The sequence below is a fragment of the Parasteatoda tepidariorum genome, chromosome 9 (genome assembly GCF_043381705.1).
Source record: "Parasteatoda tepidariorum isolate YZ-2023 chromosome 9, CAS_Ptep_4.0, whole genome shotgun sequence".
NCBI lineage: Eukaryota > Metazoa > Arthropoda > Arachnida > Araneae > Theridiidae > Parasteatoda > Parasteatoda tepidariorum.
Window position 1 is genome coordinate 23,408,578 of NC_092212.1, and position 21,080 is coordinate 23,429,657.

Sequence of the window (21,080 nt, forward strand, 5' to 3'; positions counted from 1 at the left end):
TTTTTAAAAAATTAAAGTACGTTTTTTTATTTATTTATCTCTGGTTTCAATGTGTTGTTTTCAGTTTATGGATTAAAGAGTGTACTGAAAGAGAAATAGGAATAATATTGTGCACCTTAAAAATCGGTATCTTGAACGGTGCAAATTTCGTGCAAATTTGCTAAAAACAAATTAAATTGCAACATGTTATCACTCTAATTGAATGTGCAATCGAGTTTAGGCTGGCCTAACTTGCTCAATATCATTATTCACCTTGTCAATGTGCTTAAGTTATTGCAAATTTGAATGATACAAAGCCTCAATTTTATCCAAAAAGTCTATCATGAGCCGTGATAGCTTAGGGGATAAAGTGTTCGCCTTCCAATGAGGCGAACCGGGATCGAATCCCAGTTATTATGAATTCCGCATTCGGCTTGCACCGACCACAGTGCTGACGTGAAATATCCTCAGTGGTAGACGGATCATGGTTAAAGTTCAATTGCCGTCAGGCTAACCGAGGGAGATTCTCCCCGGTTATACATTCAAAAAGCCCTCCACGAACGAAAATATCTCTCAATACTCGATTCAGGAGTTCCCTTGTCTTCTGGATTGGGTTCAAAATTACAAGGCTACGGAATTGAACATTAGTAGTAGTAAGCCCATACAAATTGGGTCGGCTGTTCAACGACGGTTATGAAATATAAGAAAAAATAAAAAGTCTATCACTATGTTTAACGCATTTTGCATGCATATAGTACACATATCTAGCACTTATACGATGGACTTTAATCCAGGGGAATTCCCCATCCAACTGATGTACTACTGAATCAACTCATGCTTCACCTAACGTAGCATCATGGACTTATTATCTGATCGTAACTTAGAACTTTGAACTGCGTATGACCTCTAGTCCAAATGCCAAAACAGTATAGTTGAATCGGTTAGAAGCGCTTCGCGATTAACGCCGAGATTCCACACATATCAATCAATCAATCAAACTTATACGATGGCAAAATATTTTATCCATTTAATTTTTTATATCGATTTAATTTTTAACTTACTTTTCCCTTAAAAGTTAATATTTAAAATAATATAATAACAAAGATATCACCGCAAAATACTTTATCGAAATTTTATCTCCAAACAGTCATATCTTATTGAAATAAAATAACAAACTGTGTTCAAGGATGCTTCAGAAACTCAATAAGAATTTTGATTCCGAATTTAGTTCTCGCATTTTAATGTTTTAATTATGTTTCTATGATCTAACCACGTGATCTCCCATGTGACATCTTTTTGCCTTGATCTATATATTAGAATATTTTTACTGATTCATTCGTTAGGAAATGATCGCAATAATTATATTCCTTCAAAATGTACTTCTAGAGTAACATGTGAACTATATTTCAATAAGGAACGCTAATGTTGACAGCAAAATTTATTAACGGACAATTAAGAGATGATTTTTATTCCTTGAAATAAATAATTTAATTTTTCTTATTTATACTGCTATTGCATAAACGAGTGAAAAGGTAAGTCTTGTTTGTATTGTATATCAATTTATGTCTAATCTTTAATCAACTGCACTATACCAAGTAATTTTCGATTTCAAATAAAAAATAATTTTAAAAACAATATTGTAAAACAGTAATTTAAAATTGAATTAGTAACTAAAACCTTAAAAAATAAGTCTTAGTAATATAGTATTTTTGAACCTAAAAAATAAGGAATAGTTATGTAACAGGGCTCTAAAATTATATTGCTTGACATGCGCTTGGCAAACATTTATACCATTAAATACCGATTAACTTCCTTAAAATTTGAAAGAAAGAAAAAATTGCTGCAGTGCCAGATGGGGGGAATAAACGGCACAGAAGGTGGTAAAAAAAAATTTTTTTAATAAAAATTATCGGTAAAATTTTTTTTAAATAATTTATGAGACCTTTTTAAATTTTACATATTCTCTATACCTGTTTACTTTTGTTTGCTTCATAAAATCTTTTACGCAGCCCGCGGCATTCTTTTTTCCCACGACCTCTGTGCCGCTTTCGAATTACTTTGTCGCCAGCCATATGGGATAACAATCGTAATTTTGAGGAATAGTTTAGACGGTAAAGTGCTATTACTCTTGACCTGTTATTTCTTTTTTCGTCATTTTTTTTATTTTACTATGTTTCATACCTTTAAACTAATAATTACAGGTTGTTGCTCGTTTGGGTGTATGAATCATACTATATCTTTTACAATATTGTTTCTTTAAAAAAAATCTCATTCTTTAATTTATTCCTTCATTCATTCCTAAGGAGTTAATTTTCACCATATAATCATTCATATTATATCATTCCTAAGGAGTTAATTTTCATTATATTTGGTTTACTGATGCATTTGACAATTTTCTATTTATTTTCCATATTAACATTATATATTCACATTGATTTTTTTTAAAATTTAATTGCCTCATTATATTTTAAATTACTCATTTTTTTTGGTTGTTTTTGTGGAATTTCGCCTTTTTAGTTTTAAAAAAATATCTCAATCACTATATTGAAAATTAGTTTGATATGCTTTGTCTTATTTTCATAAAAAATATTGTATCTATTTCAATAAACTAATGATTATGGCAAGCATTTTCCTCTCTGAAGATATGTTATTAGCATTATTACTCATTAATAAAATATGTCATTTTATTCGCATTGTCTTTTGTTTTATTTAATAATAAAATTAGAGAATCAAATTCATACAATTTAATACTTTTGTAGTAATTCAGTAAAATATATATTTATTTTTTACTTCTATACACCCCGCAGTTTGATTGCTTTACTTTATCCAATTTCTAAAATTAAAGTACCCATTAGAAATCTTCCAATATTATAATTGTAAAAAGTGAATGAAATTAAAATTTTATTTTAGAAACATCAAGATTTGTTTATCGAAACAAAATATTTACCATGCTGTATTATAAATATACAACTAATAAATTTCAATCATTGTGAATCTATGTAAATTAACTCTTTAACTCTTATTTCTGTAATACTGATAAGATAATAATAATACAATCAAAGACAAGTTTATAGGTGTCTTAAAAAAATATGTAAAATCTCTGATAAGAGTATTAACGCTGTTTAAGTGAATTTATCCCTTTTATATTCATAACATACTTTATATTCTAATTGAGAAACATAATTACGTTGCATTTAGTATTTTAAAATTGCTTTTTAATTTTTTTAAATATCGACATTTATTTTCGAAAATATTTTTTCATTTTGTTACTTGCACCTAAAATTTTAAGATTCCATTTTAATTTTAAACTATTGTACTTAAAATTTTTGCCGTTGTCTATTTAGGAAATAACAAATAAAAGTTGGTATTGATTGAGAAGAAAATGATTTGAACTGTTGGGAAAAAAAACTTTTTCTTTTAACACTGTTATTATTGCCCATAACAATTTAAATCTCAAATCATTCCAATCTTAGAGCCCTATAAAGAAAACCGCCAGCAAAAAATGTCAAAATATTTTGAAAAAAAAAAAAAAAAGTCAGAAAATGCCGGCTGATGCTTTATTTTAATAAGCATAATGAAAACTACTTCAATTTTCGTTTTATAAATAAATATCAATTAAATATTTTGAGTAAATAAAATAAAAATGTCTTTAACTAATGTTATTTTATTTAAAAAACTGGTGATATCTTATAAAATTNAATTTTGTACAGAAAAATGATGTATTAAAGTATGCAGAAAAATGAAAAATAAACTATTTTTGAAATAGTAAATGATGTTCGAGCTCATTTGTTTTATTTATTTATTTTTATTTATTTTTTTGTATTTATTTTAATGCACAAAAATTAACTATTAACTATAATTAATTCAGACAAAAACATTTTTATGTTATTATTGTAAAATATATTGTTGTTATCAAAACAATATAAACTTCTAGTATTATGTTTCCCCTTGAGAATCCCGCAATGTTTATAAGTGAAGGAAAAAAGTTTTAAAAATATTGTAAAGATTCATTAAAAAGAAAAGAAAAGAAAAAAAGAAAATCAGAAATAAAAATTGTGAATGAATTTGCGTGAAATAATATTGCTAATTATTTCGCTTTTGTTATGTTGAATATGTTATCAAGCACGTGAAACGGAAAATAAATAAATAAACAGTTCCTTAATTGATGCTCCTTTACATCACACTTATTAGTGTTCCAAAGCAGTTAAAAATCCCTAACATCATTTTCAATACACTCTTTTCCCTCATCTGTTTTCCCTATTGCTGAAGAACAAAATTATTTTCTTATCTTTAACTACCACACCTGCTCGACCCCACCCTTTTTTCCATTTTGACAGTTTGGATGAAATGACGTTGGGTGAAATGACGGTGGAACCATAAAATAAGACCGAGTACGAGCGCTGCTTAAAATTCCATGATGATTCCATTCCATTAACCCCTTGGGGACGGTTGATTCAGAAAAGCATTCGTACAAAATCAGAATCAGGATGTACTTAAATAAAAAAACGGTAACTTAAATGTAGTCGTTGCTAATTTGACAGGTTTACTTTGCTTTTACTTTAATTATTGTTAATTTAATCATATATATAATCAGTGTTAATTCAAAGTATAACTAAATAGTTTTATTTTGAACAAAGTAATGGTGAATTAAATAAATCAAACAATTATAACTCCGCCCACAAATAATCTGCTAAAGAATTACTTTGATTACCAGTTTTATCTTTTTACCCTGTTTGATACAGTTTTATGCTGGCACAAATTTGTGACAGTCGGCCTGAAAGGGTTAATGAAAAAAGGTTTCTTTTCATAGTGGTTGGACTTATCACTTTTATACGCTTAACTTGGTTACGTTGCTAGGAAAGGCTAAAATTAAAAAAAAAAGAGTGCAATTAATTTAACACGTTCAAGCCGGGGTGACCCACCGGTGGGTCACGCTAGATTGTCTCATTGGGCGGGGCACCGGAGTAAAAACTGGTAACAATTAAATTTCATTTTTTAGTCTTTTTCCGGGAATAATAAAAATTCATAACTACCAGTTGTTTTTAACTGATGCAATTTATGTACTGAATTGATTCTTCGCCGTTATAAATTTCCTTACAGTGAATTGTTATTGTTGAGAATAGATTAACTCCTCCCGAATATTATCTAATATTAAAATAGTTCTTCTACCAGTATTTTCACTTTTCCCGGCGTGAACGTGTTAATTTAAATAAGTAACAGTAACTTAAAGTCTGGAATTTGAATTATAGCCATTTTATCAACTGATTTCAAGTTGAATATTCTGCTTATATTTCTTTTGTACTAAGCAAAGCATCTTCATTTTTTTTGGAGTCGTCAAGCATCTTAATTGATATTGTTGAGTACGGCAAGAAATATACCTTATTTCTTCCACTCCTATATTTTATTAAACAAAATATTCTTAAAAGAAAATACAAAATTTCAACATATTTCTAAAAAAACATAAACTCGAGTTCCATTGTATAAGTCAAAAGTTATTTGGAGACAAAACAAAACGCTTTCACCTAACTCTCCATTATACAAAATCTATCCAATTCTTATTTCAAAACGTAACAGATATGTAAAGTGTAAGAAAATCAGGTTTGTTACGACCTTCAAGTCGTATCGTTAAAGATGAGACTAATAATTTAGTTAATGATGCAATCATTATTTACCTTCCTTTAATTTTCAATATGTTTTAAATAATTGTTAAATTCGTTTAATAGTTTCCTTTAAATGAAACAAAGTGTTAATTGTTTTGTCACGCCTTTTGACACATCCAGATTCATCTCGTATGGAAGTAAGGTTTTCGAATTTTTAAGTTTTACCTGTTTATATGTCTCAAAAATCTTTTTCTGTTTGTATCTATTTATACTTTGACTGTCTATGTATATTTTAACTATTCTTACTAGGTATGTACTTTATTAATTTTAATTGTAAAATGAAATATTTTCAAACATAAAATATTATTTTTTAACTAAAATGTAAAACGTATTAGTATAATTTATTTTCTTATAATAAAATTGATGAAATATTAATTAATAGTTTTAAGTTGCAATTACTATAAAATCGGAAGTAAATCAATCCAAAGTTTTCTTCAATTAACTGTGAAAAAAAATTATGCATTATTATATATATAGATTATTAATTATTATATCGCTCATGCGCTGCAATTGTGGCACAACTAAAAAGGTTAAACCAACTAAAAAAACACGCGTTTTGGACTAAAAACAGGTGTAAATATGAAAATACACATTCTTTTCAGCAGCAATACTAGCACAACCCATAATTCAACTTGAAGGTAATCTCCGTTTAAGCATACTAAAGCATTTCGTATGCGTTTTCCTTATCAATGAAAACTTTAAACCCACTTATCTCAAAACATGATTTTTTGAGTTGTGCCGCTAATGCAGCCCATTAGCGATATATATATATANATTAAGATTTTTGCCACGCAACTTTAATGCGTAAACAATTATTTAGTTATTTTTCGTGATGTAAGATAACTTTAAAACTAATTATTGAGTTTAGTTCCACACCTTTTAAAGCTATACTTATAAGAACAGTTGCTAAAAGCTAATTAATTTAAAAATGGAAAAACTAATTGAAAAATTTGCTCCCTTTTATAAGATATCTTCATGATTTGGATGTACAGCATGCAAAAAATAACAAAACAACCCTGAATAACGTTTGAATTAATGATTGTCCTATAGTAGGACTAATACTTCCATGGGGTGGACTCTAATATGGTCAATAATATAATTAGTAAGTGTAGACAATATTTTCAGCTTCGAACATACCAGACATAAAAACATACTTTCTCAAATAAACATGCATTTTTTCTGACGGATTATGAATTTTGACCCCCGAAATGTAGGGGTCATCGCCGTATAGAAAATATGATCCCAATAGTTTTGTTGGAAGAGCGGTCGCAAGCTTGGCCCCTTAATGTTTATTTTGCTTTTTTCAAATTTCCCATTGATTAAGAATTTTGTAAGTAATTGAAAATTTTTTGCCGCGCTTATAAAATACGTTTATTCAAATCCAGATATCAGTCAACCTTATAACAAACGTTTGTTTCATTTTCATTTGGTTGGCATAGAAATGGTTTACTAATTAATGTTATTTTAACATTGACGCATTTTGATGGATTTCGAATTTTATAAGGAAAATTACAAAACCCGTTTGCATTTTTATTTTATCTCTTGTAATGACTTTTATCCATTGATCGAGGTAAATATATAATGAAGTCTATTTTCTTCAAAAGCGTTGAAATATTGAAATTCTCTTTGTGGTATACCTATCTCTACGGATATGCGTCAATTTGATGCGATTGTAATTTTGACTAAACATGCAAACATCACATCAGTAATAAATAGGAATGTACCGACAATACTTCTATCCGTTATCAGATATCGTTATCTCAAATGAGACAGGTGATAAACAACTGTTGCCGATAAGCAATAATCGAAAGAACAAACACAGAATGTTAATTGATCTCAGATTTTGAAGGTTTCAGTTGCTTAGTTCGAGTATTGAAAAATAAAATACTAGAATATTTCTTAAATATATATCTCATATTTTCACTTTTTTTCTTATAGTATATAATTACATTATTTTCTAAGTGCAGAGATGCCAAAAGCTCCGGACGAGCCAAAATAATTTTAAAAAACTGTAAATAACTACTACGAAAAATTTTGCATACATAAAGTGGTGAATTATGTAAGCCCACGAATTATTTAGAAATAGTGGTGGATAAAAATTTACTACATTGAATTTATTAAACCAAGAGTTACAATTGATAAACTACCACTTTAAAATATATATTTGCTGTCTCGAGCAAGTTGGCATCTCTGTAAGTGCTGTTATATGTATTTGTTCATGCGTCAAATTGACGCGCGTTCGTAGAGATAGGTATATAAGAAACGTCTGTAAGCCTAGTGTTAAACTTATTAAATATTTTATTAAAGATCGGTATGCAAAAAAACATTACAAAAATCACTTTTAGTTGGTTTTTACTGTAAGCCTTGTTTTTGCCTTTTTCTGTTCATTCTGGCTTTGCTCAGGCTCTCAAATCCAACATCAAGTTTGCGTTCAAAACTTCATAATCAGGCCAAGCTCCACTTTTAACGTGCTAATATATATAATCTTGGGCAAATAATCCTTGTTTCAGTGATTGCCATAAAATCTAAAATAAACCTTGAGAAGAAGAATTTATCAACCAGATTGAGAATGCTTTTTTCCCTTCGATGATTCTTCCTCGTTTTTAGAAAGGTAAATTCAAATTAGATATGAAAGGGTTGTTTATGCAAGCTTCATATGAATCTCATCGCAAGTAAACTTGCCTAGTTAAATTTAACATTGTTTCAAGCTTGCATGGCTTAATTGCTAATAATTTATAAACCTTGCTGGTCTTTGAGATAAAGGCTGACTATAGCTTTAAAATCAACCTAGAACTTCGATTTGACAAGATAATTCAATGCAAAAAAAATGAAGCAAACTTTTATCGATTATTTATTCTTTTATTTAAAAATGGTATTAAGAAATTGGAATTGTAAAATATAAAACTTTCACATCATTTTAAAAAATGTAATTTTTCTGCTGAATGCTAAATTTGGACGAAATCGGTCAAATAGTTCCTGAGTTCAAATAGTTCAAATTTTGAAAAAAAATCAGATATTTAAGTTTTTTTCTAGAATATTGAAGACAAAACTTGCGAAAAATGGGAAGCGATTACGATCATCAGATGAAGCGGAAGGGATTTTTTCCATACCAAATGGGACATCTGACTGACTGGATGGTAAAATTAGCCAAAGATGAATTGAAGGAATCTGAAGAAACTCGTAGTCAAGCCATATCAGAACTTAGGAAAGTCATAGCCAGTAAGAGCATTTTTTTTCTGAAATTTTTTAAGTGTATTTAGAATTCTTGTCAAAAATGAAGACAAAATTTATGCGCGTGAGGATTTACAAATTAAAAGATAGGAAAGCAAGAAAAAAACAGTCCGATATAGTATAAGTTATAACTGTTAAAAAAAATCTTGGTTTCAATTGATGTTTAATTATTCCTGCGTACCAGCTAGAATCATTTTATTTCCTTTCCTTGTTTCTTCTTTTTTCCGACTTTTTATACGAGGTGGTTTCAAAAAATAAAGATAATTTCAGCAAAACAAAAGTTTTTGAGAGTCCGATTTCAATGCGGACTGTAACTTTGAATTTTTCAATTTTACCTCGAGAGCCGAATGAGGTGAACCGGGTTCGAATCCCAGCGATGGCTGGTCGATACGAATTCCGCATTCGGCCTGCACCGACCAAACTGCTGACATAAAATATTCTCAGTGGTAGACGGATCATGGGTTAGATTTCCCTTGACATCAGGCTAACAGTGGAAGCCTGGTTTTCCTCTCCATGTAACGCAAATGCGGGTTTGTTCATCACCTCCTACATCATAAAGCCTCCAGACGGTCTTTTATAAGTAGTCCGCGCAGACTGTTTAAAAAGTGAAACAGTTGTGCGCATGAACCCAAAACCTTTTATAAAAGTATTTGAGAGAAATATATGTTTGAGAATTGAATCTGTAGTGGTTGACAAGTGAATGAGGCAAACCAATAATATTCATAAATAAAATAAATTTTTAGTCATATATTTACTACCACTTTCTTATTTTAACTAGATTTTGTATTAAGTGACTCGTTCGGAAAGTGGATGTCCTTCACAGTGGTCTGATCGGACTACCTATGTAAAACCGTGTGGAGGCTTTCAGTTACAGGAGGCGTTGGTTATCCCAATACTTCATCCAGGAGTTCCCTTGAGTTCTGGCCATCTGGCTTAGGTTCAAAATTACAAGGCTATGAAGTTGAACATTAGTAGTCGTAAACCCAAAGTATTGGGTTGGATTTTCAATGACGGTTATAAAATTTTTCCCTCGAAGTATTACGCAAAAGTCTTAACTGGGAAATTTTTATCCGTCTGTCATACTGCTCGGACCATTAACTTATTCCTTTACCTGAAAAAGCATCGTGCGAAGGAAAACTTTCACGGCGATGATGAGATCAAAGGTGAAATTGAAATACGGTTCCGACAACAGGCTGTAAAGTTTTATTACTGTGGAATACAAAACCTTGAATCCAGATTGTTGAAATTTGACAATGGCTGCAACTATGTAGAAAATTAAGGCGTGTTCCAACAAATAGTTTGTAATGCACATTTAATCAATTAAAAAAATTTTCAAGTGAGCATGAGGTATTGTGCATGTACTTATCGTTCACTACACGTTTATTGGCTTTCTTGATAAATATTGTTTTTCGGTATCGAACGTAAACCATAAAAAAAGTGTAAGTACATTAATTAATTGATTAAATTCTTAATTTAAATATATTTGTTCGTAACTACCAACCAGAATAATTACTTTATTACGAAAATACTCCGGTCATATTATCAGTTGAATTATATACTTCATCAGTTGAATTATATATCAGTTGAATTATATACTTCATTAAAAAATGAAGGATATAAGTAAGAACAATTTGTTAGATTCCAACTGACGAATTTTTCTTATGCACATCCTTTAACCGATGAAAACCGGTTAAGAAAGCTTAACCAATCCAAGACTACTACATACCTGCCAACTTTTTATCCTTTCGAGGATGCTTTTCCCCAGTAGTAAAATGGATATTAAATTACAATTTTAGGCAGTAACAAATGCTGTATTTTGAATAAGATATACGGTTCTCCGCAACAGTAATGCATATTTAAATATATGATTTTTTAAAAATTAGTGGTGGTAAAAAAAATTATAAATTGAGTTTATAAATGCAAGGAATGTATAGAAAGCAAACATTTTACTACCACTTTAAATATAGAAATAAAATTTTACGCCAAATGCATACCTGCCAACTCTTAATCCCTTCCGTTATGAGTTTTCCCAGTGGTATTAAAATTTCAATTTTAATCAAAAAATATAAGTTGTATTTGAAACAGCTTAAGCTGACGAACTTGTTAGTCGCACATATTAAAAGATATGCTTAATTTTTTTAAAGAATAGTGGCGATCAAAATCATTTAAAAATTAAGTTTATAAAGGAAAAAATAGTATATATTTACTACCATTTTAAATATAAAAATGAAATTTTACGCCAAATGCGTAAAAGTTGGCAGGTATGCAAATGCGTCAAAGTTGGCAGTGTTTAGACTATTTTCAAATTTTGACTACCACTTTAAGATTTAAATATTCCACTCTCTAAATTTTAACTAGAAATGTTTATTTTACTTGTAAATCAGGGCTGCCAACTACAACGCTTTTTGAAAAATATTTTATTGAGTGATAGACAATTTAAAATTTCAGAATCATTGGTTATTTTGCAAATATTTTGAAAGCTTCACATAGGAAGAGACTGAACAAAGCGACTTTTCATGTAAGCTCACGAATAGTTTAGAAGGAGCGGTGTGTAAAATAGCCTTAAATCAAATTTACGAAAGAAAGAGTAATACATTAAATCATAAACTTAGCTACCACTAGAAGAAATTTTTCCAAAAAGCCTATAAAATGGCAGCCATATTAATTTATTATGATAAACGCGAATCGCTTCCGATTCGAAAAAATATTTCAAGAATGAAATCATTTACTTACAATCAATCATTGTACTCGTCCAGCGACCCCAACTGCTAAAGATTCTTCGTTATTTCTGTAAATATTTTCCTAGTGGTAGCAAGGGTAATGTATTTATAATTTAACTATTAAAGTTAAACAAACGAGATTTGTACGATTTGTGTATACCACTAAACACAATTAATTTAATTTCAACATACATATAGAACATATTTGACAGGGTGTCTAAAAATTTATGGAAACTGCCAAACATATCGTAAAATACGTGCTAGATTAAAAATTTACAAACCCATGACTTCCCCCACCCAAAGATTTTCATAATGGTGTTAATCTATATTCCAAAACCTTGTCATCACGTGTGTTGGTCGTCCTACTTTTTATTGCAGATGAATATTTTTTAGAAAAAAGTACACCTCATTTACATATAGGTTGTTGCATTTTTTTAAAATCCAAAGTAACAATGCAATTGCACAATGAACATAACGTATAAATTGGCGAAAATAGAGATATCCAGAGAAAAATATATAAACCTGCTTGATTTCTTAAATAACGTGTCTAATGACACCAAGCTCGACCCCTTTCTTCCCTCTTAGGTTAAATTTCCATACATTTCAGACATCCTGTATAAATGGTGGTCACCCTGAAGAAGTTAAATTTTATTTTTAGAACATAAGGAATTGAATGTTTGGATTGATGATGCTTACCTACTACAACTTTTAAGAGCTAGAAAATTCGATGTGAAGAGAGCTGGGGAACTGTTACTCCGTTTTTACGCTCTTAAAAGAGATTATCCGGAAATCTATCCACCAGAAATAGATCTTGAGAGCATAAAAACCGCACAGGAAGAAGCCTCGTGTTGTGGTGCATTTCCGTATCGAGACAAAAATGGATCCATTATATTGTTTTATAGTATTGGTAAGACACAAGTAGTCATTCACTTCTTTCTTTATCAACAGGTAAAAGTCGCTGTGGCTCTGGAGATAGAGCATTCATCTACCAATGAGGTACCCCAGGTTCGAATCCCAGCGGTGGCTGGTTGTTACGAATTCTGCTAACAGACTCGGTTTTCCTCTCCATGTAACAGAAATGTTATTGTTACAAAAAGTTCATCACGAAGGCTATTTTGTGCCTATGTTTGAACCAGGAGTTCCCTTGTTTTCTGTGTTGGGTTCAAAATTACAAGGGAGTTAAACACTGACAGTTGTAAACTCAGAATCGGGTCGACTGATCAGCGCCGATTATAAAAAATTATATAAAATAACTATATGTACAGGACAAAATAATTGTAACAATCTTTCTTTTATTAGTTGATGTTTTGGAAGATTTTGCATGGTAAAACTTTTGTTATAGTTTGAAAGATCATGCCTGAAGCTTTAAAAAATGGTGTTCTTTTAATATTTCTGTTTCTTTTAATAATTCTGTTCTGTTAAAAATGGTGTTCTTTTAATTCGTTTATAAAATTCGAAATGCGTCAAAATGACGCATCCCGGAAACGTAGTGTGCACCTGGGCCACTCAGCGGCCCCTATCCCATCCATCATGTTTCTTTTTTATATTAGTAGTAGATCTTTATGGTTATCAATCAATGTGGTGACTGTTAAAGGAATTCAAGCACCTTGCTTGAGTAAATAATAATAATGGAAATTAAAAGAAGCAATTAAGAGAAATCCATATGCTACTTTAAATTTTTGATATGTTGTGATTGAAAAATTACTTAAAATAAAAATTACTAAATTACGAGTAACTTAATTACGTTGCGACTAGAAAATTTTTATTTTAAAAAGCGAAGCAAGTTGGCAACACAGTAAATGGGAGTTTCTTTTCTCAAAACAAACGTAATTATTGTCACCAAGATTCTATTTAATAGAACGAGGAACAGAATCGAGTTCGTACACTAGCGTATTTTTGAGTTAATTAAAAATTAATTGCTTGCTTAAATAAGTTCATTGACTGTAAGGTTTGTCAACAACATCTTACACAATCAGAGCAATAACCACGTTTTCATGCCATTATCCCTTTGGGGACGGGTGATTCATAAAAGCATTCGTACAAAATCAGAATCAGGATGTAAATAAATAAAAAACGGTAGCTTAAATGTAGGCGTTGCTAATTTGACAGACTTACTTTCCTTTTGCTTTAATTATTGTCAGTTTAATCATACATATAATCAATAAAATGTTGGTTCGAAGTATAACAAAATAAAATTTTTTTGAACTAAAGTAATAGTGAATTAAATAAATCAAACAATTATAACCCCACCCACAAATAAACTGCTAATGAACTACTTTGGTTACCAGTTTTAATCTCTTTACCCTGATTGATACGGTTTTATGCTGGCACGCATTTGTGACTGTAGGCGCGAAAGGGTTAATCGAACAATTTTAAAATCCAGGTTTTTCCTTAATAATTATTTTTAACAAAATGGAAAGAAAATGAATTTCATCTATAAAACAATTTCGAATGCAAGTATGTAAATACCGAAAAACAAATTCCTATCCCTCAATATCAGAATCGTAGGTAAACTATTGCCTTAAAATTTAGTCATCTCAAAAATCCTAGAGATTCATTAAATTTGGAATAATGGTCACGAAAAGTTTCGGGACTGGTACGCACCCTGCCTAAATGTACTGCATCAGAAACTGTAATGTTTTATCGAATTCTTCCCACCATGCCTTACGCAGCAGAGAAATGGAGACACTTAGTATTCATTCGAACGAATTTAAAAAATTTCTTGTTAGGAATATATTATTGAATTGTATAAAAACTGTAGCTCTTAGAGAGAAACCGATAGAAAATTTAAAATCAGTGATTCAAAAACATGTAAGAACCGTACAAAAATCTCATGTAACAGAAGAAAAAAAAGTTAAACAGAAGAAGAAAAAGAAGAAAAAAACAGAAGAAAAGAAGAATAACATTAAAAGTTTACCAGGGTCATTCTAATATGATTGGTTACGCGAGTCCATCAGAAGATGCAGTGAGAATGTACCTGATGTAATAAACTTATTCTATAGTTAAATTAATGCTTTACAGAATTATTAATGTTCGATAATTTTCTAGAATTTTTGAATTAAATACTTGCTGTCAAGAAAGGCGTAATCGAAGAATTTTGTAAAATATTTTTTTTTTATTCTGCGCCAAATTTTACGGATTCTGTTCTGTATTTCAATTTTACTTTTAATAATGGGATAGCTGTAGTGTGGGTATTTTTATCTTGATTGGTTGTTGGAATGTTTAAGTTAACATTTGTTTACGTTAGCAACTGTTCTTTCCTTTCTATTTCGAGTAAGCAAAGCCCGTCAAATATCAACTCTCATAAGTAAAAAATTCTATATTTTATCACAAAGATTTCAATTCTTTCACTATATATTTCCTACTTATCACAAAAACAGACACGAAGCCGTGTAGAACATAAACAATCTAAGTATGCATCGAATTTGACAGTTACACAAGACAAAAAAAATCACGGTTACAATAAAATACATAAACAAATAATAAATCTAAGTTAAATGAAAGACGTAGACAAAAAATAATTATACAGGGTCTTTATAATTAAAGTTCCACTTTGAAATGGCTATAAAAATAAAACTATCCCACCAAATGTCATCAAACTTATTAAATGTCTATAAGAGGTTATGGGATTTTAGTTCCCGCAAAAAAAAAAAAAAAAAAAAAAAAAAAAAAAAAAAAAAAAAATAGTTTAAAAATTCACCACCAGGGGTGAATGGCGCTGTATGCAATAAGGTTAAACGAAATAACAGAGAAAACATCAGTTGCAAACACTTTTATTGTTGCTACAAAGCATGCTCAATGTGGCATCAAATCGCAATATTGCATTCTCAACAGCACTTCTTAGCATGTCTGGAGAAATGTTACCGACATGTCTGTGTATCGCATTCTTCAATTCCACTAAATTGGTTATGTTATCACCATAAACAATGGCTTTGAGATAACCCCACAGCCAGAAGTCACAGGTGTTGAGGTCTGGTGATCGGAGTGGTCAAGAAATAGGGAAGTTTCGGGCTACAATAAGATCATTCGTGAAATGTTGCTGCAGTAACTGTTTGACACACCTACCAATGTGAGGTGGAGCTCCGTCCTGTACAAAGATAGTGATGGCTAAAATGCCCCGTTGCTGAAGTTCAGGTATCACGAAACATCTGAGCATCTAAGCGAGCAGCAGTCACAGTGCATGTCACGGGCGCAGCTGCCGATGGCTCTTCAAAGAAAAAAGGTCCAATTATGAAATTTGCTGTCATACCGCACAAAACGGTGACTTTAGGCGAATGTAATGGAACTTCGTGGATAACATGAGGGATTTCCTTGACCCAAATCCTGCAGTTATGGGTGTTGACATCCCCATTTAAGTAAAAATGTGCCTCATATGTCCTCATAATGTTCCATGGCCAATTGATGTCCACCTCCATCCGAGCCAGAAAACTTAAAGCAAATGTTTCTTTTAAAGCCGGATCTCTAGGTTGAAGTTGTTGAACAAGTTTGATTTTGTAAGGGTAGTACTGCAACACTTTCCGAACGATTTTGTACACCGTACTCAATGGTAAGTCGAGTCGACGTGCAACAGCAATTACGCTGCACGTCCCCTGTCTGGTGTCCATTGCTGCTTCCTCTACTGCTAATGCAAACAGCCTCCTTGGTTTCCACAGACACAGATTTTCGTCCACGACCAGGTGCAACAGATAACAAACCTGTGGCTTGAAATTTTGCCATCATTTTCCATAAACCTTGCGATGTCATTGGACCTCGGCGTTTTCCTCTTACAGTACGGAACTTTTGTAAAGCCCTCCGTTCATTGCCGTCGCATTCATAGTAACATTTCACGAGCAAAGCACGGTCTTGCATGGTAACAGACATTGTCGACTCAGATCACTGACAGCTCAGACAAGGAGCCTCACTTTTATAACTGCAAAGTCACGTATAAAACAAATTTGCATATTTCACATGTGTTTAACACTATTGCATACAGCGCCATTCTCCGCTGGTGGTGAATTTTTGAACTTTTTTTTGCGGGAACTAAAATCCCATGACCTCTTATAGACATTTACCAAGTTTGATGACATTTGGTCGGGTAGTTTTATTTTTATAGCCATTTCAAGGTGGAGCTTTAATTATAAAGACCCTGTATTTCAACATATTCAATGTGAGATACGGTGCTGTATTTAATTAACTTTAAGCTTGTTAACATTCGAACTTATGTCGAGAAACTTAGCTAAACTTTAACACACCATTTTGTTATAAAAGATCAAGATCATATGTGTGGGTATCTGTGATCACCTTCTTGAAATGCAAGTACTCAATTTTAAGCGTGAGCGTAAATTGAATTCTGCAGAAAATATGCTGACTGAAAGTATTGCATTAGTACTGTAACTACATTTCGAAATTAACTATAACTTGTAATCACTACATTTCGAAATTAACAATAACTTGTAATCACTACATTTCGNTTAGTTATTTCTGATTAGATCTAGAATTATAAAGAGCAAGTACTTTTATACTCATAAACCTCAGGCCGATTGCAGCTCATTTTTGTAGTGACATAATTTTAACTAAAATACAAAATATTTGATTTCCTTTTATTCCAATTACCAGAAAGAACCACCTTAAAGATTAAATACAAGATGAATGGGAAAAAGGCCGCTAACGGCCCCAGGCGCCCAGTTATATTTCGATGATGATGTACTTTTATACTTTCACCTTTCAGTTGCGCTTCGGCGATTTATTATTTGTTATATACTCAGATGAATTAGTTAGAGCCCCTAGCGGGGCTGATGCTAAGATAACCATCACATATGAGTATGAGTAAGTACTTTTATATTTATCAAAGACTTTTTGAAAGCCCTAACAGTAGAGAAAACAATTAATTTCGATAATATATTATGCCACTCTTTCCATAAAACCACTTTTTGTATCGTTTCAATTTATAAATTCGGGACAAAACGGGTTAAATACTTGCTGTCAAAAAAGGCATAATAGAAGAATCTTGTAAAATATTTTTTTTTATTCTGCGCCAAATTTTACGGATTCCTTTCTGTATTTCAATTTTACTTTTGATGATGGGACAGCTGCAAGTGACGCGTAGTGTGGATATCTCTATCTTGATTGGTTGTTAAAACGTGACATTTGCTTACGTTAGCAACTGTTCTTTCCATTTTATTTCGAGTAAGCCAAGCCCGTCAAGTTTCAACTCTCTTAAGTAAAAAATTCTATATTCTATCACAAAGATTTCAATTCTTTCACTATATATTTCTTACTTAACACAGAAACACACACCAAGCCGTGAAGAACATAAACAATCTAATTATGCATCGAAGTTGCCAGGTACACAAGGCAAAAATATATAACTATTACAATAAAATACATAAACAAATAATAAGTCTAAGTTAAATAGAAGACGTAGACGAGGAAGAACTATCAACATATTCAATGTGCTATATTTAACACTAGCTTTACCGACATTTCTTATATGTACCTATCTCTACGAACACGCGTCAATTTGACGCATGAACGAATACATATAACAGCACTTACAGAAATGCCCAATTGCTCCGGACAGCAAATATGTATTTTACAGTGGTAGTTTATCAATTGTGATTCTTAATTTAATAAATTCAATTTTGTAGATTTTTATCCACCACTATTTCTAAATAATTCGTAGGCCTATACAATTCACCACTTTAAATTTGTAAAATTTACTTAGTAGTTATTTACAGCTATTTTAAATAAAATTATTTTGGCGTGTCTGGAACAGTTGGCGTCTCTGCACTTAGAAAGCAATGTAATTATATACCATAAGAAAAAATATGAGATACATATTTATGAAATATTCTAGTATTTTATTTTTAAATACTCAAACTAAGCAACTGAAACCTTCAAAATCTGACACTCTGACATCAACTGACATTCTGCGTTTGTTTTTTCTATTATTGCTTATCGGCAGCAGTTGTTTATCGCTTGTTTCATTTGAGATAACAATAACGGATCGAAGTATTGTCGGTACATTCCCATTTATTATTGATGTTATGTTTGCATCTTTACTCAAAATTTTGTCTAAATTACGATCGCGTCAAATTGACGCATATTCGTCGAGATAGGTATACCACAAAGAGAATTTCAACATTTCAACGCTTTTGAAGAAAATAGACTTCAATAAACATTTACCTCGATCAATTGATAATAGTCATTACAAGAGATAAAATAAAAATGCAAACGGGTTGTGTAATTTTCCTTATAAAATTCGAAATGCGTCAAAATGACGCGTCCCGTAAACCTAGTGTTAATTAACTTTAAACTTATTAACATTAGAACTTATGTCGAAAAACTTAGCTCAATTTTAACACACCATTTTGTTTATAAAATATCAAGGTCACATGTGAGGGTATCTGTGATCTCCTTCTTGAAATGCAAGTACCCAAATTTAAGAGTGAGTGTAAATTGAATTCTGCAGAAAATATGCCGACTAAAAGTATTACATTAGTATTATAACTATATTTCGAAATTAACCATAACTTCTAATCACAACATGAAAAATAAATTAATTAACTACATTTGAGAAATATTAGTTGTAATTTTAATCAACTTAAAAAATATTGCTTTTCCGAATATAGACTCCTTTTAAGTTTACGGGAAAATGTAAATTTCGTTTCTGTTACCTATAGGTAAGTGGGATCCAGATAAAATTCCAGTACCAGTTGCTATTTCAGTAGCTACGTTTATGTTGTTGCAGTGTATAGAAGATCCAGCTACTCAAGTATGTGGTTTACGACTTATAATTGATGCCAAAAACGTCTCTTTAAAACATATGCGTGCATTAACACCAAGATATTTACAGTTATTCGGTAAAGGTCTCAGAGTAAGTAAATTTTTACGAAAAAAAACTAACATAAATTTTTATTTCATTAAACTTTATTTACTTTCAGCATTATTGCCTCAATTCATTTCTCATGTCTATTATTTGTATTATGTATTCCAGTAAAGAAAAAAAGATATTTCGAGATGACTGTTGGCGAAAATTGGCAATTTTTTTTCAGTGGCATTTGGTGTTTACGCGCAACGCCCTGCGAATTAAAATAACTTTTAAGAAACAAATTAATAAAGAATACTTATATCATAAATAACATACATAAATACTAAAACGTAACAAAGATATAAGATGAAAACATAACGTAATATAACAAGGTGTGCAGTAAAACCAAGTCGCCATAAATGAAACAGCACCGCCAATGCTGGCGACATACTTGGCACCTCGAATATAGATTAGCAATCGATTTAATCACTTTATATAGAATACTGCTTTACAAGTAATTGGATCGTTCTAATGTCACGTATTATTAGCTAAGTCTATTTTTTTATTCACGTTCAGGGAGGAAAGTCCAGATATCAAGAAGGAAAAGAGTGAAACTGGTACGAAATAAATTTCATTTTTAGCTTTTTTGGGGAAAAATAAAATATCTATAATTACCAAATTTCTTTAACTGATAAAATTTATATATTGAATTACTTCTTCCCTAATAAAATAGTAAGAACAGTGAATTGATTATTCTTAAGAATAGATTTACTCCTCCCGAAAATTATTCGTAATTTAAAGAGTTCTACTACCAGTTTTTTCATTTTCCTGTCTCACTTTCAGGCATGTTCACAATGGGTTCAGAATTCAAAGCTCACTGATGAAATTTTCGCTCTGTCCCAAATATAATTAATGATTCGTAAAAGTAGTTAAAAAATAGGAATAAGATTCTGTATTCAGCTAAGAAAGGGAAATTTTAACCTTACAAATTTCATTATTAGTTAAAAATTATTTCAAGAGATGTCACTGATGATTGCAAAAACTACGACGCTTAGTTTTCTGTAGCGTGCCAGCCTCTTTCAACTCAAAATAATTGCACAGAAGTTGCTTGCCCTCAGACTGCACTTTGCTGTTGCTTTAAATAGTGGTCAATTTAAACTCATTGGTTAATGAGTATTAAGTTAGTGCAGCATCATCTGTTGACGAGCTTTGTAACTACTTTTGAAACTAGGTCAGAATAAATACCATGTTTAATAAGCATGATAGAATTTCTTTCTACCTCATTCCATATTTCTTTAATTGTTTTTCTATTCTTTTTTAAATCTTCGGCCTGTTTCGAACTCGATGGAAATGTTTATTATTACACAATATCGGAAAATGTAATATATGTTTTTTTTTTTTTCTTTTTCTTTTTCAGAATTCCTTACCTATCAGGTTTGCGGGGATTCATATAACGAACGAATCAATCTTCTTTTCATACATATTCAACATTTTAAAGTTATTTCTCTCAGAAAAGATTAAAAAAAGGGTAAATATATTTTTGATATCTGTTGATTTTGTGCATGCAGTGTCTGACTTGAAACTGAGCTCAGTCATACTGCTCTTGAAACCTCACCTAATAAAAATAATACATATATATATATATATGAAAATACATCAGATCACTTGAGTCCAGGAGTTTGAGACCAGCCCCGGCAACAT

General features: G+C 31.0%; 2 protein-coding genes across 4 annotated transcripts in view; both read left to right on the top strand.

The window, feature by feature from the left end:
* LOC107454778 (clavesin-2) overlaps positions 1–21,080 on the top strand; it is a 356,878-nt gene that overhangs the window by 35,203 nt on the left and 300,595 nt on the right. The gene's annotated exons all lie outside the window — the stretch shown is intronic.
* The window catches only part of LOC107443963 (alpha-tocopherol transfer protein-like), a 22,348-nt gene continuing 2,577 nt past the window's right edge, over positions 1,310–21,080 (top strand). The window contains exons 1-5 of one of the 3 annotated variants that reach the window (XM_043054632.2): positions 1,310–1,511; positions 8,673–8,858; positions 12,249–12,497; positions 19,252–19,445; positions 20,797–20,907. In XM_043054632.2, coding sequence (XP_042910566.1) covers positions 8,699–8,858; positions 12,249–12,497; positions 19,252–19,445; positions 20,797–20,907 — 714 coding nt within the window. In that variant the 5' untranslated portion in view covers positions 1,310–1,511; positions 8,673–8,698. The other 2 variants (XM_043054633.2, XM_071185269.1) reach the window with 2 other exon arrangements.